Genomic DNA, 24,179 nt, shown 5'->3' on the forward strand with positions numbered 1-24,179 from the left:
GTGAGGCCTCGTCTCCCCTGACAACTCCGGCGCATAGCAGAGATGGGCATCGTGGCAGCGTTGCAGCCGACACCAAGAATGCTATCCATCTAATTATATTTGGTACCCAAAGGGGGGTCGAGACCCTGTGTTCGGAACAAAATTGTCTGCTGATCCGCAAACCAGCGCGAGTGAAATAAGGCTTCCTAATGTTAGCATTGTTGCAGCGATACAACCTGTCAAATACTACTCCAAACCGCTCCCGTCCGAACATGCTCCGAGGTCGAGAGTCAAGACCATCCCGTCGGCTCCACAGTTTGTGTTGGTGTCGTCCCCGCTTGCGCCCTATAACGACCAGCCAGTACCTCTTTAACGGTTCGTTCGCCGGCTTCGGCCGTCGTCTTGCTAATACAGTACGCAAGGCCCACTTGGCGGCTGGCAGCCTTGGCATCACCCACCATCCATCCTCCATCACAGATAACGGCATCGACATGAACACTAAGGTGTGACTCAAGACGTGTGTAGTCTTGGAAAGCTCGATTGACTTCGATTGACTTCGGCTCACGGGGTCTTTTGGTCGTTCCAACCTACTACCGGGACTTCCTGTCATTTGTGTTTCATTTGAGCTTATGCCATAAGATCCTGGGTTTCATCTCGTCTCAAACATCAGTCGTGGGAACCTTTGGTGTCAAGGTCCATCCATCGACCACATCGTACCATGGCATCCCACAACGAGCCCGTGGTCAGTTTTCTGGGCCCCGTGGCTTCTTACTCGCACCAGGTAAGTTTCCGGGCCCAGGGCTCAACGGAAGATCGACGTTTTGCTGACTGCTTTATTTTCCCACAGGCGGTTCGGCAGGTTTTCCCAGAGGACAGATGGGACTTGAGACCTGTGAATACTATAGACGGTAAGTTTTAATGCCCGAGTGTCAATAGGCTGACTAGGCATTTCTTTCCCCCCCGGCAATATGATCCAAGTTATTCTGAACCACCCCTATAGATGTGTTTGATGAAGTCCAGGATCGTCGGGTCACTGCTGGTGTAGTGCCCTTCGAGAACTCGACCAACGGATCCGTAGTCTTCACCCTGGATAACCTGGCCGACCGGAATGGCCGATACAAGGACATCACTGTCGATGGCGAAATCTTTGTTGATGTCCATCACTGCCTGCTTGGCCGCAAGAGCCCCAACGACAAGCTAGATGAAACCCACGAGGCTTCTGGAACTTGCACTCCCACCGCTACGCATCCCAGTCCACCGAAGCCAAGGTCGAAGCCCCTCACCAGTCTCAGCCATATCAAGCGGCTTTACTCACATCCCCAAGCATTTGGGCAATGCAATGCCTTCATTTCCACTTATCTCAAGGGCGTGGAGATCATCGATGTCAGCTCCACCAGCAAAGCCGCTGAGATTGTCAGTCAAGATGAAACTGGCACATGGGCCGCCATATCCAACCACCTGGCTTTGAGTCTGTACGGCCTCGACCTGTTGGGTAAAAATATCGAGGATCGGGAGGACAACACCACCAGGTTTCTTGTAATTGGCACGAATCCCTCAGTGCCGGATGACTGGGATTTGCAAAAGCTGTCGATTGCCAAGTCGGGAAGCAAATCACTTGTCTCTTTTACTGTTCCTCATACTTCTCCTGGTGCCCTGGCCGATGTGCTTGGCTGCTTTCGGGAATTCAATCTCAACTTGACGAGTATCAATAGCCGGCCAAGTCTGTTGGCACCATTCCAGTATATTTTTTTCGTCGAGTTTGAAGGACACAGGTATGATGATCCTGATGGTCGAGTGAAGGGGGCACTGGAGAAGATTGGCCAGGTTGCCCAGAGCTGGCGATGGCTCGGGAGCTGGGAGCGGTACAGGTAGATTGGCGATAGGCTTGAACAACAACAACAAAACAAAAAAAAGAAACCATAATGCAAAGTACGGTCGTCGGCATGCTTACGAGCCAGATCAAACTGATGATATGTTTCTACAGGTTCCTGGCAGCTTTCGGCAACCCGGCATTAACTTGCAGCGCAGCAGCTGGCGAGAACCGTTGACATGTGTAGACAACTGGCAAGCCGAGGGAGGCCAGTATAAAGTAATCCCTTTCAATCAAGCTGAATTATTTTTCCTCCTACTCCTCTTCATCTCACTCTACTCCCCTTTGGTCGTCACAAACGCCTCACAAACTTCCCGTGTTGGTGCACATTTCTCTGTGGAATTGGCATTTCTTCGCTATCAAGATCAACGGGCATCATCTCTATTTGGCTTCGTCATTCTTGCGAAAATGGCTGTTGTTGACCTACAGTCCAGAGAGCACAAGGATCTTCTAGATCTGATAGATACGCTTCGTGCAAAGGGGCATCAATCAGTATGTCGCGCTTCCTGAGATCGTTGTTACAGGGGATCAATCTGCAGGGAAGAGCTCTGTCCTAGAAGCCATTTCTGGCATGTCTTTTCCTACCAAGGACAGCCTGTGCACGCGGTTTGCCACTGAGCTTATCCTTAGACGATCTACAAGTGTGGGCGTCAAGATATCGATTCTCCCAGCAGCAGGTCGACCGATGGGCGAAAAAGAAAAACTGAAAGGATTCCGCCCGGTGGTGGAACAAGGCAGCCTGGAGTTGTCACATGTGGTTGAACAAGCCAAGTTGGCCATGGGCATAACCCCAACCTCTAAAGCTTTTCGAAATGATATTTTGCGAGTTGAGATTTCTGGGCCTGACCAGCCTCATTTGACCATGGTAGATCTTCCAGGACTTTTTCAGGCTGGCAACAGCACGCAATCTGACGAAGACTCCGAAACCGTGACTAAAATTGCGCTTCAATACATGGAAAGACCAAGAAGCATCATTCTTGCGGTTGTTTCTGCCAAGAGTGACTTCGCGTTGCAGCAGGTTACTCGACTTGCTCGAAAGTTGGATCCGGATGGACGTCGCACCGTTGGCCTCATCACTAAGCCGGACACATTAGACGAAGGCTCAGAGAGCGAAGCGGCGTATATTCGTCTCGCTCAAAACGAAGATGTGCGATTCAAGCTGGGCTGGCATGTTTTGAAGAACCGTGATTACAAGATGACGTTGAACAAGGCAACTTCACAGGAGCGCGACGATGCGGAGAGGGATTTCTTCTCCCAAGGCCCTTGGGCAGCGCTTGATCCATCTACTGTTGGCGTCAAAGCACTAAAGCCTCGTCTAAGCAATCTTCTCAAAAATCAAATACTTCTTCAACTTCCAAACCTAGTGAATGATGTTGAGGCTGGCATCAAGACATGCAAACATCAGCTCACAAGACTCGGACCGCCACGAAAGACCATAATCGAGCAACGCCACTACCTTATCCATATTAGCCAGGCATTTTCCGATCTGATGAAAGCAGCAGTCGATGGATTTTATAACGATTCATTTTTCGGTAGCTCAAAGTCGGAGGAAGGTTACCAGAAACGTCTCCGAGCTGTTGTTCAAGGTTTATTGACCAAATTCAAAGACAAGATGAATGAACGTGGTTGCACTAAAGAAATCGTGGACACTGAAGATGATTCAGATAGCGAAGGCATGACTTTGACCGGGAACAAAGTGCTTAGATCAGCCTATGTCGAAGAAGTCGGGGAACTGATGAGTCGAAACCGTGGCTGTGAGCTGCCGGGGACCCTCAATCCGCTCATCGTTGGCGAGTTGTTTTTTGACCAGTGCAGGCCTTGGGAGGAAATTACCAGAAGTCTTTTCATCCAAGTCTTGAACTCAGTTTACTTCGTCAGTGACGCAATCATAGGCCATGTTACAGTTGAAAGCACGGCTGCAAGGCTGAGACGGTTCATTAGCCCAGCCATTCAAGCCCTGGGTCAAGAGCTGAAAGAGTCTTTCCAAAGTCTACTCGAACCATATCAAAAAATACACCCTATTACATACAACGAAGCGCTCACGGTGAACGTTCGAAAGGCGCAGGCTGAAAGACGACGTCGCAGGATAGAAGTTAAGCTTGAAAAGGCATATCCTGTTAATGTATGGAGTTCCCAATCACTGACGGTAACCCGACAAGCTATCTTGGATATCTTCACAGCTGAGGAAGACGTTGATATGAAGTTGTGTGGTAGTTCCTTGGCTGTGGACTATCTGGAAGCCTACTACAACGTAGGTGTCTGTACTGATTCCACTTTAACAAAGTTCACGACTAACAATTACTTAGGTGTCCTTGAAGAAATTTATTGACGACATCAGCACTCTAGGGGTAGAATGCTGCCTAATTCAAAAACTCCGAAGTCTTTTTGAGCCCCGAAATATTTACAAGATGAGCGACACGGATGTACAGCATCTTGCTGAAGAAGATCCTGCGGAGAAGCTAGAGCGGTCCAGATTGAAGGAAAAGCTAAACATACTTGGCGGGTGCTTGTATGAACTCAGGAGCTTGGACAAGCTCAATCCAGACTCGAAAGGTATGTGAAGGCGTGTCAGCGCCGTCCTGCAGGGATAACCCAAATCCCGAGGACGAGGCAACAACTAACTCATAATAGGACCAAAGTCATTCAGAATGTTGACAAACGGTTTGATCAAAACAAGAAAGAAGGGCCTTGCGACTGACGATTCGGATAGCCTTGATTTGGCTTGAAGTATTTCTTGAGTGAGATTAACAAGGTTTGGAGACAGCAATTCAGCTTGGCATTAGTGAAGCATCTGGACAAAGACAGGGACGTTTTGGGAGGGCGCAATGCATCCATCATAAGAAGTTGTATGCGATTGACCTACATATATTCACACGCTTCTGGAGGCATGGAAGTTCATTTTGGGTTGTGAACATTTTAAGGACACTTGGATCCTTTCGGAGTTGATACACAACGTACTTGCTACCCTCGGGGCTCTGGACTTGCTATGGACGGATGGATGGATAGAGACGCGACGATACATAGACGCGTTACTACGATAGACTCGAAAAGTGAATTTGATGCTTTTAACAATGCCCTCGGTGACCACCGCAGTTCTAACATTTGTGGTTTTGATGTTGCCAAAGTCTAGGGTCAGTATCAAGTGGGAATGATGCATCCCAGGTATCCCGAATCTCCGCTCCCAGCGAAAGTAAACTCCCTGGCGCCATGCCAAATCGATCTATTCGAGTCGCCTTCACGATGGAGCGGATGGATCGGGTCGTCGGCCATTGGCACCTGCAAGATGTCCCTCCGACTTCCGAAACTTTGCGACTACTAGTACTACTGGGGCGAGACGATGTGGGGGGAAGTGGTGATCATAGACTGGATCATGCTCCACATGGCAGGGGCAGAGTTTGCATGCTTGATGCATTGGGAGATTTGAGAGAAATGCATTCGCAACAGGAATGAAAGCGTCAGGCCAGCTTCTAACGGTATGCTATATCCGGCCTCTCCCAAGCATCTGGGGTGCTCATGCACAACGCAGTAGCAGGCTGGGTGCGCGCATTCCTTCAGCAAGGTTATGGCATGTCCGGGTGTTCCTTCCCGTCAGCGGGTGGGAAACCTTGACTGAGTGACACGTGTGGAGCATAGATCATGTACATGCATTTATGTAGATGAACAGATGTCATACTTGAACATGGCAGGTGCACTCGATCTAGAACAGATGGGGAGGGCCAATCGACAGGCACCGCGTGACCCAAGTCGATTCGAACACCCATTTCGTACTCAGTACGGAGTACGACAACAAAAAATTGTCAACCCGTACTTGCAAGAACGAGGGCTTCTGTACCAAGTGCCCTGATAAGTGCTTCAGGGCCGTCCGCCAACGTGTCCACCGAACCACTGACGAGCCGACGCGCCCCTCCCACCCAGAGCCTCGACCTCCCAGACGGGGCGGCCTTGCAGGAAGCCTCGCTGGATCGGCTCATCCTTATTAGCCATTGACGTTGACACGCCCCTCCTCCAACACATGGATGTGGCTTGAAGATCCAGTATTTGATGAACAACTTTGCGTCACGACGGTTTGATACTTCGGCGGTGCGCAAAGTTTGCAGCGACGGCCCGGTACCAAACTTTTCGAACCCAGTTCAGCTCGTCTTGCCCAAAGTTAGCCGCGGCCGTTTTCTTAAGAACTAAGCATCCCCCCGAGATTGCGCCTCGAAGCAATCCCTCTCTTGCTTTCTCTTTTGCACCGTGTTGTATTCCCACTTAGTATTTTCAAAGACGACACCGTCCTACGAAACACAGTATGGCGCCTCGACCAATTTTCACCATTACGCACCCGCGAGCCTGCTCAACGGCTTTTGAACGGGTAGGTAATCGAAGCTGTGCTCTTCCGACAGCTCCTGTCGACGGCTGAGAACGCCAAGACGAAAATCTCCCTTCTTCCTTGTCGCGGTTTTTAATAACACGATATTAGGTCTTCATGACCCGCAGAGACGAATTGGCTAGCCAGCATGAGCCATTTGGGGACGCATACTACTTTGGCCCAGAATGCGTCAGTGAGCGTTTCAAGGACGACCCTGCTCGCCGCGAAGAAAGTGGTGTATCGGATGCCACGTTCAAGAGCGTACTAGAAGGATTTGACGAGGTGGCAAGACAGGTTCGCTTTCTCTCATATGCAAATCTGTGTTCTTCCGCCCGTGTTTCTGTTTTTTTTTTGTCGTGGGTGGCGGAGCATGAATGTACAGAACAAGCACACTCTGCCACTCGCACAATGCTTGGTCTGGCCATGATGCCATCTCCAGAGGGTCAATAAGAGAGGGTTGATACCTCAAGTGAGGTGGAGACTTAGGATTCCAGTCTCCGATCGGGTTGATCAGGGCCTGCAATTCCAGCCTTGGATGTACAACAAGCCCATGTTTTGTGTTACCTGCAGGAACGGAGCAGTAGTAGTGCAGTTCCATATCTGCTCACTTCAGTCAGACCTTGCATCAATGGCCTAGTCCAACTTGGGAAGAGAATTTTCCTTATCCGTATGAATCTTGCATATCTGCAAAATTTGACAAAATCGTTGGTTGGGTCTTTGGTGATTCTGAAATGGGCGTTTGGACTTGCCGTTACGCAACCGATCTTCGAACACAATTTCCTGGGATTTATACTTACCATTGTCATCCAGGGCAAACGCGTCTTCATCAAGGACATGGCCTACTATCTATTCCCCGCCCCCGGTGAGAAGGCCCAAATCGCAGCATCTCTCGGCGGCGGCGAAGAACCAAATAACCCAACCGTCATCCCATTTGATTTGCTCAAACAGTTTCACTTCACATTTCTCATTCGACATCCCCGTCGCTCTGTTCCCTCCTACTGGCGATGCTGTATCCCGCCGCTGAGAGAAGTCAGTGGCTTTGATTACTTCTTGCCCAGTGAGATGGGATACGAGGAGCTTGTTAAATTTTTGGACTGGGCCATCGAAAGGGGTCTCGTTGACAAGGATCGGTTGACAGTTGTTGATGCGGACGACCTGCTTGATAACCCTGAGGCTATGATCCGCAAGTACTGCGAGAGAACAGGTCTCGCGTTTGACCCGAGCATGCTGAAGTGGAACGATGCTGATCAGGAGCATGCTCAGAAGCTGTTTGCGAAGTGGAATGGCTTTCATGATGATGCCCTCAGTAACAGGGAACTTAAGGGTAGAACCCACGCCCAGGTACGCTAACGATATAATATAAACAAGGGATCAGTGAATGATGTTTGGTCCAGGAAACTAACTATGCTTAGAAAACACTGACTGTTGAGGCCGAAAACAAGGACTGGGAAGCCAAATACGGCAAGGAGGCCCAAAAGATCATCCGCGAGACTGTTGATGCTAATACTCCCCTTTATGAGTACCTGAAACAATATTGCATCAAGGTATAAGCACCAGTTGGATGTAAGGCGCAAGGGAAGGAAACAAAAGAGTCATGAAAACACCAGGATGCAAATTGCTTCTGGTGTATGCTCTGGCAGGGCTTGACTTTACATATGATACATGGATGGCCAGTAGCCTCTATCTGTTCGTACAATTAGATTCCAGCAGCGTAAGGCTGTTCTTTGAGTCGGGCACAGTCCCGAGCCTAGACACTGGCTCTTCGTTCATTTCAGGTCGCTCTGACGACCATGTTTTCTCCCCCCTTGTCCCAATGAAAGTTGGGCAATACTTTCTCCTGCACATGGACGTCTTAGATTCCGCTTTAACCCGTAGTGTAGACGTAGACCTCTCTAGGCCGTAGACTCCGCCTCCTTCCCAGAAGTGTAGGCTGGCTCGTCAAACAGCTCATGCGTGACGTTCTTAGACCATGCCTCCGCGTACTCCTTATCCTGATCATTCGCCCACCTGATAGAAACCTGAATCGGATCAGGCTGACCATCCGTAGCCGTGTTCGCAACAGCAATTTCGTTTCCGTTCCCATGACCAGCCAAAACAGCCGCCATGTCAGCAATTGAATTCGTCTTTTGCGCATTCAACGCAATACCTCTTTCGGCTTTGCTTCTCACAGGCTTGTAATCGTTCCCCGCGGCCTTTTCCTGTGCAATTTTCTTCTTGTCTGCGGCGGTAAACTCTTGGGGCGATTTGTATCGAAACTCGTCGGTCCAGGACACCTCGTGCAGGTGCTTCAATTCGCGTAGCTTTTGATAGACGGAACGCCCGACAGCCCCCTGGCCCTCAGGGAATTGAATCAAAGCCATGGGCGACCAGTAGTCTTTCCGGAACTTTGCCGGCTTTGTCTTTTTGCCATTGAAGGGCAGCTGCTTCAGTGCGTGGAACCCCTGTACCGAAACTGTCAGCATTGATGAATTGAGAGGTTCCCCTGTGGGAAAGAAAATGTTGGGTTGAATGACATACGTCCAGCCTCTCGTCAAAAGAGTAGATTATTTGGTCAGATCTCCGGTGTCGAAAAACCCAAATCCTTTCTCCGTGGCCTTCCGGGCCCTGGAAGCCCTTCCCTCGACCTGTGTGCACTTGCCGCAGACATGTGCGCACTATACTTGACCATTGGCCAAGCCGGGGCCGTGATGTCGTATTCATCGTGGTCGGGTGTCGTTGAGACCGGGCTTCGAGATGGCGTCAATGCAGCTGAGCATCCTAGGCCGAGCTCGAAAATCGAGGCATCGCCTACTGGCGCGCAGTCATGTGACCTTGGAAGGCGGAAAAAGTGGTCGGGAAGCACATCCCCTTTGCAGACAGGTCGCTTGGACCCACATCAATCGACCAGACTGCAGCTGGGTACCTGGAGTGACACTATAATATGTTTTAATATAGGTCCATGTAACTTAAACAATCATTAGGAGTTTTTTAATATAATATAAATTAAGTGTGGAATTATGTACCCTCAAAGATCCGGCTTTCAATTGGATCAAAATCCCTACCGGTACGAGCTTGCAGCCTTAACACCCAAGGGGATGGAGTCCTCCCTCAAGTTACTCCGTAACGGTTGGTGATTTAGCGGGCCATCAGGTCATGATAAGATCATTGATGGCACCGTCCAATGAGAGGGACGACACCCCGCCTATGGAGCCACCGAAAGCCGGATTTCGAGTGACATCACGCAGCCTCTCCGAGCTTCTGGTGGCTTCTGGGTACCTGGGTAGCTTTCCAGGCCATCCGAGCAGCTTCCAGCAGTTGCCAGGCTCATCTGCCGTAACAAAGAGCTCTTCCATCTCCCGCACAATGGGCTACTGTATCCACCACACCACCGAAGATATATTTCCTCCCTCGTGGCGATTGAAGTATGTTTTCTTTCCTTCATTTTTCCTTCGTACATCAAACACATCAACCTGAAGGCTGATATTTTTGGCCAACCAGACACTAGCTGGTGCCCAACTTTTATGCTTCACTGTGGACAAGAAGCCTCACATTTTTTTGAGCCGAGCTTCTCACGAAAGATCAAAACACCCCACACAATCCCTTTTATCGCCATACAGCGAGCCATTTACCGTCTGTCTACACATACACGACCTACAATGACTTCCCGAATGGATTTTACAGACCGGGCCCAAAAGGCTGTCGAAGACGCCATGGGCCTGGCCGAGCAGTATGGACATTCACAGCTTCTGCCAGTCCATCTTGCCGTCTCATTACTGGAACCACCAGTCGACCTCTCAAAGGACCAGCAAAATGCTCCCCAAAATTCCACAATTACCCTTTTTCGACAAGTCATCGAGAAAGCTCACGGTGACCCTCAACTATTCGACAGGGCCCTGAAGAAGACTCTCGTCCGGCTTCCGAGTCAAGATCCCCCGCCAGAGCAGGTGTCCTTGGCCCCCTCCTTCCATGCCGTCTTAAGGAAAGCCATGGAATTGCAAAAGGTCCAAAAAGACACCTATATTGGCGTTGACCATCTCATTACTGCCCTGGCCGACGATTCCTCAATGCAGGCACCATTGAAAGAGGCCAGCATTCCCAAGCCCAAGCTGGTCCAGGATGCTGTCCAAGCCATTCGAGGCACCAAGCGAGTGGACAGCAAGACCGCTGACACTGAACAAGAAAATGAGAACTTGGCCAAATTCACCATCGACATGACTGCCATGGCCAGAGACAAGAAAATCGATCCCGTCATTGGGCGTGAAGAAGAGATTCGACGAGTGGTTCGGATTTTGTCTCGACGCACAAAGAACAACCCTGTTCTCATCGGAGAGCCTGGTGTTGGTAAGACTACTGTTGTCGAGGGGCTTGCCCAGCGAATAGTCAACCGAGACGTGCCTGACAACCTGAAGCACTGTAAACTCCTGTCTCTGGATGTCGGCGCGCTTGTTGCGGGTAGCAAGTTCCGTGGTGAATTTGAGGAGCGAATGAAGGGAGTCTTGAAAGAAATTGAGGACTCTAAAGACATGATTGTACTCTTTGTCGACGAAATCCACCTGCTCATGGGCGCTGGTTCCTCTGGCGAAGGAGGCATGGATGCTGCCAACTTGCTCAAGCCCATGCTTGCCAGAGGACAGCTTCACTGTATTGGTGCCACCACTTTGGCTGAGTATCGAAAATATGTCGAGAAGGATGCTGCTTTTGAGCGGCGATTCCAGCAAGTCATGGTCAAGGAGCCTACCATTCCCGAAACGATATCAATCTTGCGAGGCCTGAAGGAAAGATACGACAGACACCATCGTGTTACAATCCTTGACAGCGCTCTTGTTGCTGCCGCCAATCTCGCAGCTCGATACCTCACTTCCAGAAGAATGCCTGATTCAGCCATTGATCTCGTTGACGAGGCTGCCGCTGCGGTCCGCGTCGCTCGCGAGTCCCAGCCAGAAATTATTGACTCCCTTGAGCGCAAGCTCAGGCAGCTCATGATTGAGATTGCGGCATTGGAGAAGGAAAAGGACGAGGCATCTCAGATTCGTCTTCAGCAGGCCAAGAAGGATGCCAAGAACGTTGAGGAGGAGCTGGAGCCTCTACGCGAAAAGTACCAAAACGAAATCAAGAGAGGCGAGGAGATCCACCAGGCTAAGCTCAAGCTCGATGAATTGGAGAAGCGGTTGGAGGATGCCATGAACATGGGAGATAATGCAAAGGCTGCTGATATCAAGTACGGTGCTATTCCTGAGCAACAAACGACGATCAAAGAGCTCGAAGCTCGCAAGGTTGCCGCAGATGCTGCTCTCAATGCTGCTGGCGGCGAAGCTGCAACGGCCATGGTCACAGACATTGTCACTGCCGATCACATCAACGAGATTGTGGCTCGTTGGACCGGTATCCCTGTCACTCGACTGCGCACTTCTGAGAAGGAGAAGCTGATTAACATGGAGAAGGTGCTTGGAAAAGTCGTCGTTGGTCAAAGGGAGGCAGTCAATTCTGTCGCCAACGCCATTCGTTTGCAACGATCTGGACTTGCCAATCCAAACCAGCCTCCCAGCTTCCTCTTCTGCGGTCCCTCTGGTACCGGTAAGACATTGCTCACCAAGGCTCTTGCCGAGTTCCTTTTCGATGATCCCAAGTCTATGATTCGGTTCGACATGTCAGAGTACCAAGAGCGACACGCGCTCAGCCGCATGATTGGTGCCCCCCCTGGATATGTCGGTCATGATGCTGGTGGTCAGCTTACAGAGGCTCTGCGCCGAAAGCCATTCTCGATTCTTCTCTTCGACGAGGTTGAGAAGGCCGCCAAGGAGATCTTGACTGTACTGCTCCAACTCATGGATGACGGCAGAATTACGGATGGCCAAGGCAGAGTCGTTGACGCCAAGAACTGCATTGTGGTCATGACCTCCAACTTGGGTGCTGAGTATCTCACTCGGCCAGGCGCTAAAGAAGGCAAGATTGACGGTTCAACCCGCGAACTGGTCATGAGCGCTTTGCGCAACTACTTCCTTCCCGAGTTCCTGAACAGAATCAACTCGGTTGTCATCTTCAACAGACTTACACGCAAGGAGATTCGCAAGATTGTGGATCTTCGCATCAACGAAATCCAGAAACGTCTCGAGGATAACGGACGCAAGGTCAAGATTGACGTGTCTGACGAAGCCAAGGACCACCTAGGCAACGCTGGCTACTCGCCTGCATATGGTGCTCGGCCTCTTGCCCGCCTGATTGAGAAGGAAGTCCTGAACAAGCTAGCTATTCTCATTCTCCGAAACAACATTCGCGATGGTGAAACTGCTAGAGTGGAGCTTATTGATGACAAGATTACGGTTTTGTCGAACCATCCTGACAGCGAGATGAGCGATGATGAGGATATGATGGAGGATGAGGGAGACGCTGTCGATGAGATAATTGGAGACGACATGGATGAGGACATTTATGATTAAGTGAGCGGCCAAAATGTGGCATGAAGGACTTTGACGCATGGGCGTTGGAGGGAAAAACTAATGATTGCGAAACGGCACGGCGTTGGAAAATGCTTTTGAATTAATCATACTAGATGTTGTAGACTTTTCAATACTAAAAGTCTTATTTTATTAAAAGGACGGAAACGTCCCATACTCCATGCCTCTCATACCCACCACGTGAATGCAATAAATCCCAATTATAGTGCTTTTTTGTACATGGCATATGTATATGAATAATCCGGCCTCAAGGCAAGCCCAACAGCGCAGCGTCGTCTCCCACCCATCCAAAGTCATCCATGAACATGGTCCAGTCTACATCTTGGATAGGATCCGTGGACAAGTTTCCGGGCTGTGGCTCGCTACTGTTAGGTTGTGTACTGGGGGTGGTGTAACTCGCACATGGACCCTCTACAACATCAAAGTCAGCAAACTCCTCTCTTTTTGTTCGTCGTCCCAGACTTTGAGAAGGGGTGGTTGTTGCTACTCACGCATCACCTCCAGCGCATTGTTCACCCTATCGGTGCTGTTCTGGGCGTCCCTCAGCGCGGTGCGAAACTTGTTTAGACACCAAAATGTCACTCCTGCGGACGAGCGGTCCGGCCTCGCGCCGGGGGCGGCACCAAAGCTCGGCACGAGGTTGCGTATGCTCCAGAAGGTCTCCATGGTGATGCTCGCGCGGTGGGCGAGGTCGGCGTCGCGCACGGAGGCGCGGAGGACGGCGCCGCAGGCCTGCTGGACGAGGAGGTGGGCGTCGGGCTCGCTCATGCCCGGCGAGCAGTCGGAGTGGAGGATGGAGATGATGATGCAGGCGGCGTCGATGTTGGTCCTGGTGGCCCAATGCGGGGCGTGGGCGAGGAACTGGATGCGGGCTTCGAGGTCGAGGCTGTGTGCGACGATGGAGCGGGCCGTGTTGAAGACGCGCACGGCGTGCGACTTTATCGACGGCACGGCGGTGTTGGGCGGCCATATGAAGTAGCATAGCTGGATTTCGAGCTGTGCTGCTAGCAGGCAGAAGCGGGATATGTCTGGGGGGGAGGGGGAGTTAGCTAGGTACGTACAGTTGGCAGGGCGAGGGGGGGATGGCTATCTGTAAAATGTGTACCTGAGTCGTATTTGGTGATGAGGGGCTTGAGAGACTCGAATTCCGTCTCCCACATTGCCACCTCGGATTCGTGGACGCCGCCGTGGGCTGTGACTTGTGTAAACATGCTTGTGTGGAAGCGGTTGAGGAAGCGTTGCACATCGTGCATGATTATGAGGTCGACCCATTGCGACGCATCGAGTGCTGCTTTTGCCTTGGAGTCGCTGTGTTGTGTGGAAGGCGGCGGAATGCCAATACTCGCGGCGGTTCTATCATCAGTGTTAGGCGTGTTGTTGTGGCTGTTTGAGACCGGGGGGAACAAGAGAGCGAGCATGTACCGTTGTGAGAGCATACAGCACGCTAACCATGTGGAAGAAGCTTCTTCGTCTGTGGCATGGAAATTCTGACGCAGGCCAACCAAGAATTGAGAATTCTTCCCCTGGCCTGTGTGACAACCCAGTCCCAAGGCTGTGGTTGTCGCTATACCGGCAAAGGTTGGCGATGGGTCTACGACGAAGCGAATATTCGGCATCGGCCAGGTACATATGATTAAGAGGGCTTGCACGGCGTCGAAATCCAGGGCGGGGGCCGATGACATTGTCCAAATGTTCTTTTCCAGGTGGTCTGTCAGCAATGGGAAGAGGGAACGATCTCTGGCATAGCGTCGACAGGCCACATGGATGACGAGCCAGAAGAGGGTTTGGTTTGCCTCATAGCAGTCGTCTGGGTCCTTTTTGCGCAGGACCGGCACGAATCGATGAAAGTGTCGGAGATATCTGGGGAACTTTGCGTGAGCACCTGGCATCTGGGCATGTCCAAGGGCTTTCTTTTTTGAGACCTGTGACGCTTGCAGAACGGGACTCACTTGGTAAAGTACCAATCGATATCCTCACCAGACACGATGTGGTTTCCCAGGATACGAGCCTCTGTCGGGCCGGTTTTCAGACGCCGCTCAGAGCTCTGGGCAGGGTGTCCCCGGCTACTTGACGATTCTGGCTGAGGTGTCGGCGGCTGTGGTGTGGTTGTGTTGATGCCGGCAGCGGATCCGGATCTTTGGTCTGGCAATGCTGGGATGGCGGCGCGCGGGCTTGGCGGCGTCCAGGCGGACTGGGCTTTTCCATTGGCCGCGGGCTGGACGACTTGCTTGATGCTTTTCAACTCCTGCTCGAGTTGTTCTAGCTTGCTGTGATGGCGGTGGGTGAGCCAGTGTGCTATCGCAGCCGCAGGATGAAAATCAAAGGTGTCGCACAGCAACAATAAGCTTAAATAGACGCGGCTCAACAAAACGGTCGACGTACCTTCTCTTGGTGACTCTCTTGTGAGACTTGTCAACTACGCACGATATTTGGAGTTTGGCGCATCGTTGGCAGGCTTCGCCAGGAACTTGATTCGCTCTGCATCGCACCTTTTACACCGCCATGAGGCACCGTGTTAGCTGTCAGCCCATTGTGTCCGGCGAAATTGAGAATGGTTTTGCACCGTCAATGTTCCAGTGGCACAATCAATACAGCGTGTCTCACTTTGGAATTGCGGCAATTGACGCAGGCTATGTTTCGTCTTGTTCTGTCGTCATGGCTGTTACCCTGACCGGGTGGCGTAGGCGACATTCTCACTCCGCATAGGTGTACAGACTTCCCGACTTGGACCCTCCCTTGGTCTGGTCAATGTCCTCCAAGTTGGCCTGATCAAAAATGATCGGAAATCATGGACGCGGACTGTAGTTGAGCCAGACCGATCACACTGAGTGACATGGCGCGCGGCCGTCCCCTCCAACTTTTCGGTCCCAGAGATGACGGCGAGAGAAGGACAAGTGACAAATGAATGACACACGGAAACAAACAAAGATAAATCGTTGGGTCACCTGCCTATTTCTTTTTCTCCTTTCCAAGCAAGGATTGTCTTTTTGGTTGGGTAGGGTCGATTTTCCAAAAGCTAAAACGTCGAAAGCATTGCTGACTTTATCGCCGCTAAACCCGGATTGAAGATCGAACTCATTACGAGTCCTCCTCCTCAGTCACGTGGATCCTCTCCGCAAACCGCAAACCGCAAACCAAACAGTCCACATTGCCCCTGGTGTCGGTGGTTATGCACGCAGGCCTTGCTCGACCTTGCCTTGTCCGCGGTAATATGTGTGATACATGATGCTCTGCCAATACACAGTCGACGCCCACGTCTTGCTGTTCCTTGACGTTGACTCTGTAACTACTATATACAGTGCCAACTGCAGAGTACTTGTGCATGTTTTGTCGACTGGTCAAGTCTCGGTGAGGTTTACAACAGAGAAAAAACAAAAAAAAAATTCTGCATTCTTGCCTTCATGTTACAAGTCCGAAGGGTCCCCGAACTTGCACACGAGAAACCTGCGCACAGTGTTTCTATCCCTTCACTTCCTCTTCTTGCTCTCCACTTGCGTCTCGCTGCTCAGGCTCCCATACCCAGATACTGCAAATACAGCAGCCAACTTCCATAACACCCATGCGAAACCCAGCGCTACGGCTGCAGCAGTTCCAAGTCCAACCAACGAAGCCCCATCTTGCTTCAGAACTGGTACCGAGATGGGCGTCATGATCCTGTCTCCCGTAGCAGGCCGCGGCGTGGCATGCCAAAACACTGTATTCTCGCTAAATAGCCCATCGTAACCCAGCCGAGTCCTGTCAAAGGGATTGTTGGATAGGTCTACGTGAGCCCCAGACTCACATGCCCAGAACACAGCTGGGTAGGGAATCTCAATGTCAACTTTGCCGCTCACAGACGGTTCAAGGTAGCGAAGGTGCAGAGGCACCTCGGCTGTCCAACTTTCCGGCTCATTGGGGTTAGGAGGTGCTAATTGCAGTAAGACGCTTGAGCCCCATGTTTTCGTGGTATATACTGGTGCCTCCAAGTCAACAGGCAGGCTTGTGTACCATGAAGCTGTCAAATTCTTGGACGCTAAGAAAAGTTGGTCGGCGAACTGGTATCGATCTGCAAAAATCGTCCTGGGGAGAGTAAAGTATGCGTGAAGACCGCACTCATCCTCTGTGGGCGGCGGTATATTTGAGCTCAATGTCAATCGCAAAGTTGGGTGTAAGCCTGTGGGGGAGACAAAGTCGGATGAGAAATAAGTGTCGGCGACGCGATGTCGCGACGGGAAACCAAACAGTGTTCCGGAAGGCTTCTTGTTCTCGCCAAGAACAGTGAGAAACCCAGATACTCCTACTTCGTGCGGCTTTTGATTAGGCGGTGTATCCTTGGAAAAGATGCCCACCTCTGTTCGCCTGGTAGAAGAGCCGGTCACACTGATGCTTTGCTCAGCCAACGGGAACAATGACGAGATCCTCAAAGATTGAAGTGTCGAGTCCCACAAAATATCCAAGCTCACGGCATTGGATAAGGCCTCCGCCCGGCTCTGGCAAACAGAGTCTTCCTTGGAGCATATCTCTTTGGTAGCCCAGCTAATGAAGGCTGACAGATCCTCGAGCTCTTGGTAAAAGGTGGACGCTGGAGGGCTAACAGACTGTCCTTGGCCATGTGTTGTAAACGACTAGCGACGCCATCAAGTCAGAAAACCACAAGCTTTGAAAGGCGAAAGGCAGGAAAATGTCATTGACAAACCTCGGCTGACATGCAGTCTATTGAGCCAAAGGCCTGCAGAGAAGTACACAGCCTCAACCTGCAAGCCAATCAACAATTTGCACCTGGACGAGATGCCAGATGGCTCTATTAAAAAGAAGGACGCCCTTCACTCACTGTTCATGCCCAGCGTTCTCGCTAGCTGGTGTAGAAAATACATGAAGACCTGGCGACAACCGCGAAGTAAAAGGCTCAACCGTGTCATAGGTCAATGGGCTGGCCCACCGAACGCTGATATCTCGGTAAGCTTGAAGGAGGCCAGCAAGTTCCGATGGTAGCTCAGCTACTTCAACCGTTAGCCTGTTTTCTCGGGCCGCCCTTACCGAGGGCCCGTCAAGTTGGTTGGCGTCGACTTTGAGGAGCCCTGGGTCAACGTCGACCCCTTGGGCATGGACAAATGTGACTCTCTCCTTCATGTTGCTCCGAGTCGTGTCCCCCTAGGTGAGGGTAATGCGGGAGTCGGGGGGGCTGATGGGTGCTTTGGCAGCCAGGGAGCAGAGAGCAACACAACAAGAGTGCCTACAGGCAAAAAGGACCGAAACGATAGGTAGGTGTGCCAGATCCAAGCTCCAGGCACTACTTAGACCGACATTCAAATCGGGGGTGGTTGACAAATAGTGCTTTGCGGCCTTGTCCTGGTCCCGTGCTTCGGTGTCGATTTGGAGGCCAAAAGACAGGAGGAGAATGGACGACGAGGCGACGCGCCTGATTGGCTGGTCGACAGGCAAGGTGCCAACCTGGTGCAGACGGCCAGATGCCAACTTTGTCACAGCCCCACAGCCCCACATAACAGTGCTGCCTAGTGCCAACTTGCACATGCAGCTAAAAGGCCAGTGGCCGCAGTGGACAACAGGTTTCAGGCTGTCAATTTGGTGACACCCGGCAGTGGGTTCACTGGGTTGTCAGAAATTCAGAATAGGGCTGTAGCTGTAGCGTGTGTGATACAGCGATTTGTAAAGATCCGTTTTTGAGGGACTTTTACTATCACTTGATTTTATTAATAAATAAATATACCTTTTAAAATCCAGCTTCTGACTACCTACCTAGGCAGGTAGATACACATCCCTACAGATACTGGAGCCTTAACATAATCAAAGAGTCATTGATTCCTCATTTGGAAACGGCAACTGGTCTACCGGTACTCCGTACAGTTCGACAATTTAGGCCGCGTTGCGGTGTACAATATTGTGTTGTCTCATCTCTCTGGTAAGGGAGTTAAAATCTTGCCTGTTAAGCAGGTGTACATGGTGGGCTGGCAATGAGGACTAAAGCAAATAGATAGAAACACAGCCGCTGGTGACTGGGCTAGATTTCCGTTAGATGATGTGCGGATGGATGGATGGAGTCTACATCAACAGAGACGTCAATTGTTGCTAGATTCCCAAAGCTTATTTCCCTTGTTATGCTGTTATACTTTTCTCCGCGTATTAATCCCGTAAGTACCAGGCGCCTTGTCCCATATCCATGTCTTTGCAGGGTGCGTACCAATGTAGCCAGGACTTTGGCTTCGCGCAAGTCGCGAGCCCCGCTGTGGTAGCCGATACCCTTGGGGTACCGAAGTACCTACTAGCTGCCTCATCGACTTTGATCGACCTCTTTGGGCGACCGGGTGCCCCAGTCTAACCGCTTTGGGGACCGAAGACCCCCAAAGGCCATGCGGTCTCGCCGCTCAACGACATGTCGACCGACTCCTATCTCAAGCACAATGGCACTTCTGGCAGCGTTGCGCCACTTGTATCTCTTTCCGCAATCAATTTTGTCTCGAGTGCCCACGCGACTATAAACGGGACTGACTGCATTTACGATGAGTGTGCGTCGTCTGCCAGGTATTCCTCTGCCTCGATAACGGCTCATCTGTTCGTCCCCAACAGCATCGCACCGTGGGGACCAGGAATCGCATATTTCAGTACCGGACCCGACGGCGGAGGCCGCAACTGCAAGGACCAGCACCATGGGTGACCAGCAACCGTATTATACGATCCGGTCTTGGAGACCTGCGGATGGAGATGGGACACGGCAAGGAGGGCCAGCCGTAGGTTTCTCCGTAGTCCGTCTGCCCAGCGTCGTTGTTCAGATGGCACTAACATGTATCCCACCTCCAAGCCCATGAGCGCGTCTGCCGATGGGTTCGCAAGATCGGCGACACATGACATTAGCCGTACCAGCTTCCACGTGAAGCATATCGGCGCGTTTGCTCGGAGACTCGAAGATGTTGGTTCACTCACTCACCAACGCTCTTTTCTCATCATAGCCAGAGACTAATAGCAGACCTCACTCAGTCAGCGACGCGGGCCTTTCCAAATAGAGGCCGGACTTCTCAGAGGTACAAAAAGGTTCAGGCTCTTCTCTTACACTGGGGCTCCGATGACCTCTTTGTTCTTCCAGAATTGGAAGATCTTGAAAGGTGTCTTCGGGAGGACTATACCTTTGGAACCGATATATTTGCCATACCGTCCGAAAACTCGCATTTGGAGCTGATGATGCGCGTTGGCCAGTTGATCAGAGAACATGAATCACAAGATACGCTTTTCCTAATATACTATGGGGGTCATGCCCGGATTGACGAATCGAGACAGAGCACTTGGTGCGCGTAAGTGCTGGAACTACAACTTCATGCAACGCATATTAACACGCGTAATTCAGAACCCGGGATGCAGAGTCTCCCTGGCTACAGTAAGTGCATGCTAACTTTGCTACGTGGCACGGAGCGCTCTAATACCTACTTCACAGATGGTCTGCTATTCAGACGCTTCTCGAGCGATCCAAGTCAGATGTTCTTATCCTTCTGGATTGCTGTGCTGGAGCTGCCAGCGCGACTTTTCCCAACGGTAACAGTATTACAGAGACAATATCGGCTTCAAGTTGGGATGCTATTGCTCCAGATCCCGGGCGATACTCTTTCACAAACGCTCTGATTGAGGTTCTACAAGAATGGCGCCTACGAAGTTTCTCAGCCGCCATGCTTCACGCAGAGGTCTTGGCACGCCTCAAGCATCCTCGTCCCATTACGATCAACGGGAAGCATTTCGAAGCACGGTCAACCCCTGTTCATTTCATGATGACGGCCAACCACAAAGCCCCTAGCATTGAGATGACACGATTGCTTCCGCCCGAGAAGGCCCCGGAACCGGCGACTTCTCATCATGCTCCGCCATTACTAACAGGGCGGGCCGCTGACTCGGGAGATCCTGTTGCCAATGGTCTTGTTTCGAGCGAGCCTAATGAAGATGCACCCCACGTAATGATATCACTGGCATTGGAAGATGACCAGCGTCTAGACATCAATGCCTGGGAGCAGTGGCTGAATGCTTTTCCTGCCATGGCAAAGTACGTCAAAATCCAAGGCGTTTTCAAGAGTCATTCGACCATGATGCTCCTTTCTATGCCCGTCATGGTCTGGGATCTCTTGCCTGAAGACCCTGCCGTGTCATTTGTCGCATTCATTCGGTCCAACAATTTGGCTATCCAAAGACAACAACAACAACCCCAGCGCGTGCTTGTCCCATCCCCCGCCCAGCAACGCCAGAGAGAACTAATCAATGACGCATCTTCCTTTGTTACCGGCGTGTCAGGTACAACATTTGCTGCCACGGAACACATGTCTCTTCAGTCTCCGTTCAGGGCACCGGCATATGGTTCGTCCTCAAGAGAGTCTGCTTATGGTAGCTCACGCGTTGTATCCGCTAGTCAACCGCCAACGCCAGCGGGGCCAGCTTCTCCCCTATCTTCATCCCCCGGCAGTCTTCAACGGTCAGTGAGACCAGTGGCTTCTAGCACGTCGCTCAGCTCACTGCAGCGGCAGGCAACAGGCCCTCCCATGAGCAGTGGTAATCCTATGATTACCCGGCAAATGATTTTGAATCAGCAACAATCCATGAGAAGAACTACATTCGGTGACGACGTTCCCGAGCCGAAGAAATTCGCAGCCCATGTAGAGCAGCGGTTGGAAGAGTACTATCAAGAACAGCCTCTGCCCAACGATGCCCAGAGTGCTTTCCTAGCGTCGAATCTGGGTATTGAACCATGGCACCTCGAAGTGTGGTTCCATCGTCGCCGAGAGAGGGATTTAATATCCCACAAACTGACCAACATGAAGCTCAGGGATGTTGCATACGAAGCCACTAATGGGCCGAGAATGATTTTGGCTGCCGATCTGAGCCGGCTACTAGAACTCTCCTTACCCGGAGATGCATTACTATTTGACCTGAGATCCTCCATCGAGTATGAGAGGTCACACATTTACGGAGCAATTCACCTCCGCACCCCAAGAAGTTTTCTCCAATCTGCACCGTTGGATCTGATTGAGCATGCTATACCCGACGAACAAGGAAGAAAACAGCTATCACAGTGGCCCACGGCCAAGTGTATTGTCTTCTACGGCCGTGGACTGGAATCCTCATGGGAGTGTCCGGCTGCAGAACTCATCGTCCGAAAGTTGCGGGAGCACGGATGGGTGGGACAATGTTTCATCCTACGCGGCCATTACCGAGAATTCTGCCAGACTTTTGACAAGTATATTGTTGGGATTAAGATGACACAAGAAGCCAAGGATTGGGTCAGCGGCCAGGCGACAGTTTTGGCGACAGAGACGGACAGGCAAATGATTGAAGAGGAGTACTCGTCTTGGCTGGACCAAGTAGAGAACGAAGATCGGGCGCGACCCTTGTCTACATCTCCTACACAAACGCCGGAGCGATTTGAAGCGCTGGAAACCCAGGAAAAAGATCTAGAGGCTGAGTTTAAAGCTCGCTGCGGGGCTTTATTCAGCAAAGCCATGGATATTCAACAGAGTAGTATCGGCGCGGATGATTTCGAGGCAAAGGCCGGCCTGGTGGAATATCTTGACCGTGGCTTGGAGAAGATGCGCTCCGTGCAAGCTCGTCCTCCATCCACATTTGCACCTGACCATTCAAAGATGCCCTCAGAAGACTACGGTGAGGGGTACTTTGGCAAACGACAAGAACAAGACTTTGATGCCGAGTATGTCGAAGTGACTAAAGATGGCCCGACGCCAGGGGCTTCGCCGTCTCGAATCCCAGGCTCCCCGGAGTCAAACGTGCCCGGAGATAACTCGGGCATCCGCGGGGGCAGCCTCTTGCACAAGATGTTCCGACGGTGAAGGCTAACATTACATTTTTACTTAGTTTCTGGGTCTTCGGGCGGCACGGTTAGGAATGGTATGTGGCTGACCATATTCAAAGGCGCTATGGATCCGGAGTTGTTTTTTTGCCACTCGAGGCCATGTCATCTAGGAGAAGGTTTTATTTCTGCATGTTACGTAGGCTCTAATGAGGAGGGGGTGCAAAATATGCATCTGGGCTCGGGATTAGGTTAGTCTAGGAGTAACTGTATCCTTTTGCAACAGTCTTATGAGGAGAGACCATTCGCATCCACCTTGCGAAATTACACCTTGCGAAATTACACCTTGCCACTTTCCCTTGATCTTCCGGTTATCCGCCTTGTCATGGTAGTCAATACCTCCATGTGGCACAGCATCTACTGCACAACTCCTCACCCACTTGTTATACAAAGGTGCTTCTCAAAAAGGAGGCCGCCTTCGCACCAGCTTATTGGTTCCCGGTGCCGGGTGGTGATACGCTGCACGCTTTCTTGTGCTCGTACGTCGTTATTTCACGGGTCTCTGGCGATTCTGGGCCGTGTCAGCATTCGAAACACGGCTTACACTATCTGGCAAGCTATATTTATCCTCGCCCGAAATAATAAGCAAGCATCTTACAATGTCTGTTCTGTATTTTGTTGTACGGGCATCGTGGCATTGATACTTTGGTTTTTACTCCCCCCCACCTATGCTATAAACATTGTAAGCCGATATTTCGGATCCGGGGTCACAATTCGTACAAGCAAAGGAGCCAGAGAGCCGGTAACAGTAGCTCCTCGCTTTTCAGTCGTTGCATGAGACTCGGCCCTCATGATCGTTACGGCGGTTTGACAGTGCAGGGCGCGGAGGTTCAGCACGGGGGGCGATGACGCTGTCGGAGAAGCAAGCCGTGCAACAAGCAATTTCACAGCATGGCTTCGTGCATGCAGATGGAAGCAGAACATCCGATCTGCCGTGGCGTAATTTACCGGCATCGCTGGCCCTGTTGACGTTTTATTTTGTGCGACTTTCCCGCTCCGCTCACGAGGAATGGCACATGGCACGGCGGCGCACAAGGGCGGAATCGAGAATTCCCTGTGCTTGGGGAGGCGGGGGTGGACTTTTTTCTCAAGAGGTGTGGTTACACGATGGCGATCCTGGTGTTGCGTGTGTTTTGGTGCAAGTGCTGGCGTCGAGTTGGTCATGGATGTAGCGGAACGAGGGCTTCGTATTCCAGACATCGGAGGGATTAACGAGTTTTCTAGAGCCTAGCTAGCTTGGAGATGCGCAAAATACATGATATTCATGTAGAGGATTTTCAATTCAAGGGTGTCCTTCATTCACCTAGAGGTGACGCTGGCTTGGAGAATGGAAGCAAATATGCTGTAAGCATTCTCGCTCCATCTCGTACAAGACTCCAGATCGCGGGACGGGCTTTGTCGACAACTAGACGGATGGATAATCTGTTCGTGGTCCTTCGAATATCACACGAGGGTTATAGCGCCCGTCGCACAGCACATCCATTTGGATGCCAATGTCTCCCATCAGGCTTCACAAACCATGCCACCACACAACCCGTATCTGCTACTCGGTTCCAAAATCGTTACACACATCCCTCCATGTCTCTTATACACGTGAGCTCGTTGTCAGTGAATACGTGTGACAATGTATACAGCTTGATGCTTAATACAACGCCAGCTTGAAGGGAGGAGACGGGGGCGGCAACATTTCCATCCCTTTGTGAGACCCTGCGC

General features: G+C 51.3%; 7 protein-coding genes across 8 annotated transcripts; 4 read left to right on the plus strand and 3 right to left on the minus strand.

Annotated features, from left to right (window-relative positions):
* Positions 1–697: 697 nt before the first annotated feature.
* J3458_008920 (uncharacterized protein) lies at positions 698–5,302 on the plus strand (the record flags this gene model as incomplete). The annotated part of the gene is made up of 6 exons (XM_007813179.2): positions 698–760; positions 827–887; positions 980–1,847; positions 2,330–4,100; positions 4,156–4,402; positions 4,481–5,302. The coding sequence occupies 6 exons, from the start codon at positions 698–700 to the stop codon at positions 4,573–4,575; spliced, it is 3,105 nt and encodes a 1,034-aa protein (XP_007811370.2). The 3' UTR covers positions 4,576–5,302.
* A 1,015-nt stretch (positions 5,303–6,317) lies between these two features.
* J3458_008921 (uncharacterized protein) lies at positions 6,318–7,750 on the plus strand (the record flags this gene model as incomplete). Its single annotated transcript, XM_007813181.1, has 3 exons — positions 6,318–6,494; positions 7,011–7,541; positions 7,613–7,750. The coding sequence occupies 3 exons, from the start codon at positions 6,318–6,320 to the stop codon at positions 7,748–7,750; spliced, it is 846 nt and encodes a 281-aa protein (XP_007811372.1).
* J3458_008922 (mitochondrial 54S ribosomal protein mL67) lies at positions 7,613–9,197 on the minus strand. Its single transcript, XM_007813182.2, has 2 exons — positions 8,718–9,197; positions 7,613–8,641 (listed from the first exon to the last, which is right to left on the minus strand). The coding sequence occupies exons 1-2, from the start codon at positions 8,898–8,900 to the stop codon at positions 8,093–8,095; spliced, it is 732 nt and encodes a 243-aa protein (XP_007811373.2). The 5' UTR covers positions 8,901–9,197; the 3' UTR covers positions 7,613–8,092.
* A 439-nt stretch (positions 9,198–9,636) lies between these two features.
* Positions 9,637–12,798, plus strand: HSP98 (Heat shock protein hsp98). The gene has a single exon (XM_007813183.2). The coding sequence runs from the start codon at positions 9,701–9,703 to the stop codon at positions 12,614–12,616; it is 2,916 nt and encodes a 971-aa protein (XP_007811374.2). The 5' UTR covers positions 9,637–9,700; the 3' UTR covers positions 12,617–12,798.
* An 83-nt stretch (positions 12,799–12,881) lies between these two features.
* Positions 12,882–14,316, minus strand: J3458_008924 (uncharacterized protein; the record flags this gene model as incomplete). Its single annotated transcript, XM_066119464.1, has 4 exons — positions 12,882–13,045; positions 13,126–13,662; positions 13,740–13,987; positions 14,057–14,316. 4 exons carry the CDS (start codon positions 14,314–14,316, stop codon positions 12,882–12,884), a joined length of 1,209 nt encoding a protein of 402 aa, XP_065975259.1.
* Positions 14,317–16,101: 1,785 nt separating this feature from the next.
* PBN1_1 (protease B nonderepressible form) lies at positions 16,102–17,743 on the minus strand (the record flags this gene model as incomplete). The annotated part of the gene is made up of 3 exons (XM_066119465.1): positions 16,102–17,238; positions 17,310–17,367; positions 17,445–17,743. 3 exons carry the CDS (start codon positions 17,741–17,743, stop codon positions 16,102–16,104), a joined length of 1,494 nt encoding a protein of 497 aa, XP_065975260.1.
* Positions 17,744–19,015: 1,272 nt separating this feature from the next.
* On the plus strand, positions 19,016–22,741 carry J3458_008926 (uncharacterized protein). 2 transcript variants are annotated; one of them, XM_066119466.1, is made up of 5 exons: positions 19,016–19,359; positions 19,431–19,538; positions 19,607–19,917; positions 19,971–20,000; positions 20,058–22,741. In XM_066119466.1, exons 1-5 carry the CDS (start codon positions 19,279–19,281, stop codon positions 22,444–22,446), a joined length of 2,919 nt encoding a protein of 972 aa, XP_065975261.1. In that variant the 5' UTR covers positions 19,016–19,278; the 3' UTR covers positions 22,447–22,741. The 2 variants fall into 2 exon arrangements, with proteins under 2 accessions (XP_065975261.1, XP_065975262.1); XM_066119467.1 differs by having other exon boundaries at positions 19,607–22,741.
* The last annotated feature ends 1,438 nt before the right edge of the window (positions 22,742–24,179 follow it).

Source organism: Metarhizium acridum (genome assembly GCF_019434415.1).
Source record: "Metarhizium acridum strain ARSEF 324 chromosome Unknown scaffold_141, whole genome shotgun sequence".
Taxonomy (NCBI): domain Eukaryota; kingdom Fungi; phylum Ascomycota; class Sordariomycetes; order Hypocreales; family Clavicipitaceae; genus Metarhizium; species Metarhizium acridum.

Bases quoted from the DNA above. Each gene is read 5' to 3' on its own strand.
- J3458_008922 (XM_007813182.2), bottom strand. From the start codon at position 8,900: ATGAATACGACATCACGGCCCCGGCTTGGCCAATGGTCAAGTATAGTG. The intron at 8,642-8,717 runs GTATGTCATTCA...GTTTCGGTACAG, and splicing joins CTTTTGACGAGAGGCTGGAC to GGGTTCCACGCACTGAAGCA.
- HSP98 (XM_007813183.2), top strand. From the start codon at position 9,701: ATGCTTCACTGTGGACAAGAAGCCTCACATTTTTTTGAGCCGAGCTTC.
- J3458_008926 (XM_066119466.1), top strand. From the start codon at position 19,279: ATGGGTGACCAGCAACCGTATTATACGATCCGGTCTTGGAGACCTGCG. The intron at 19,360-19,430 runs GTAGGTTTCTCC...CCCACCTCCAAG, and splicing joins CACGGCAAGGAGGGCCAGCC to CCCATGAGCGCGTCTGCCGA. The intron at 19,918-19,970 runs GTAAGTGCTGGA...CGCGTAATTCAG, and splicing joins AGACAGAGCACTTGGTGCGC to AACCCGGGATGCAGAGTCTC.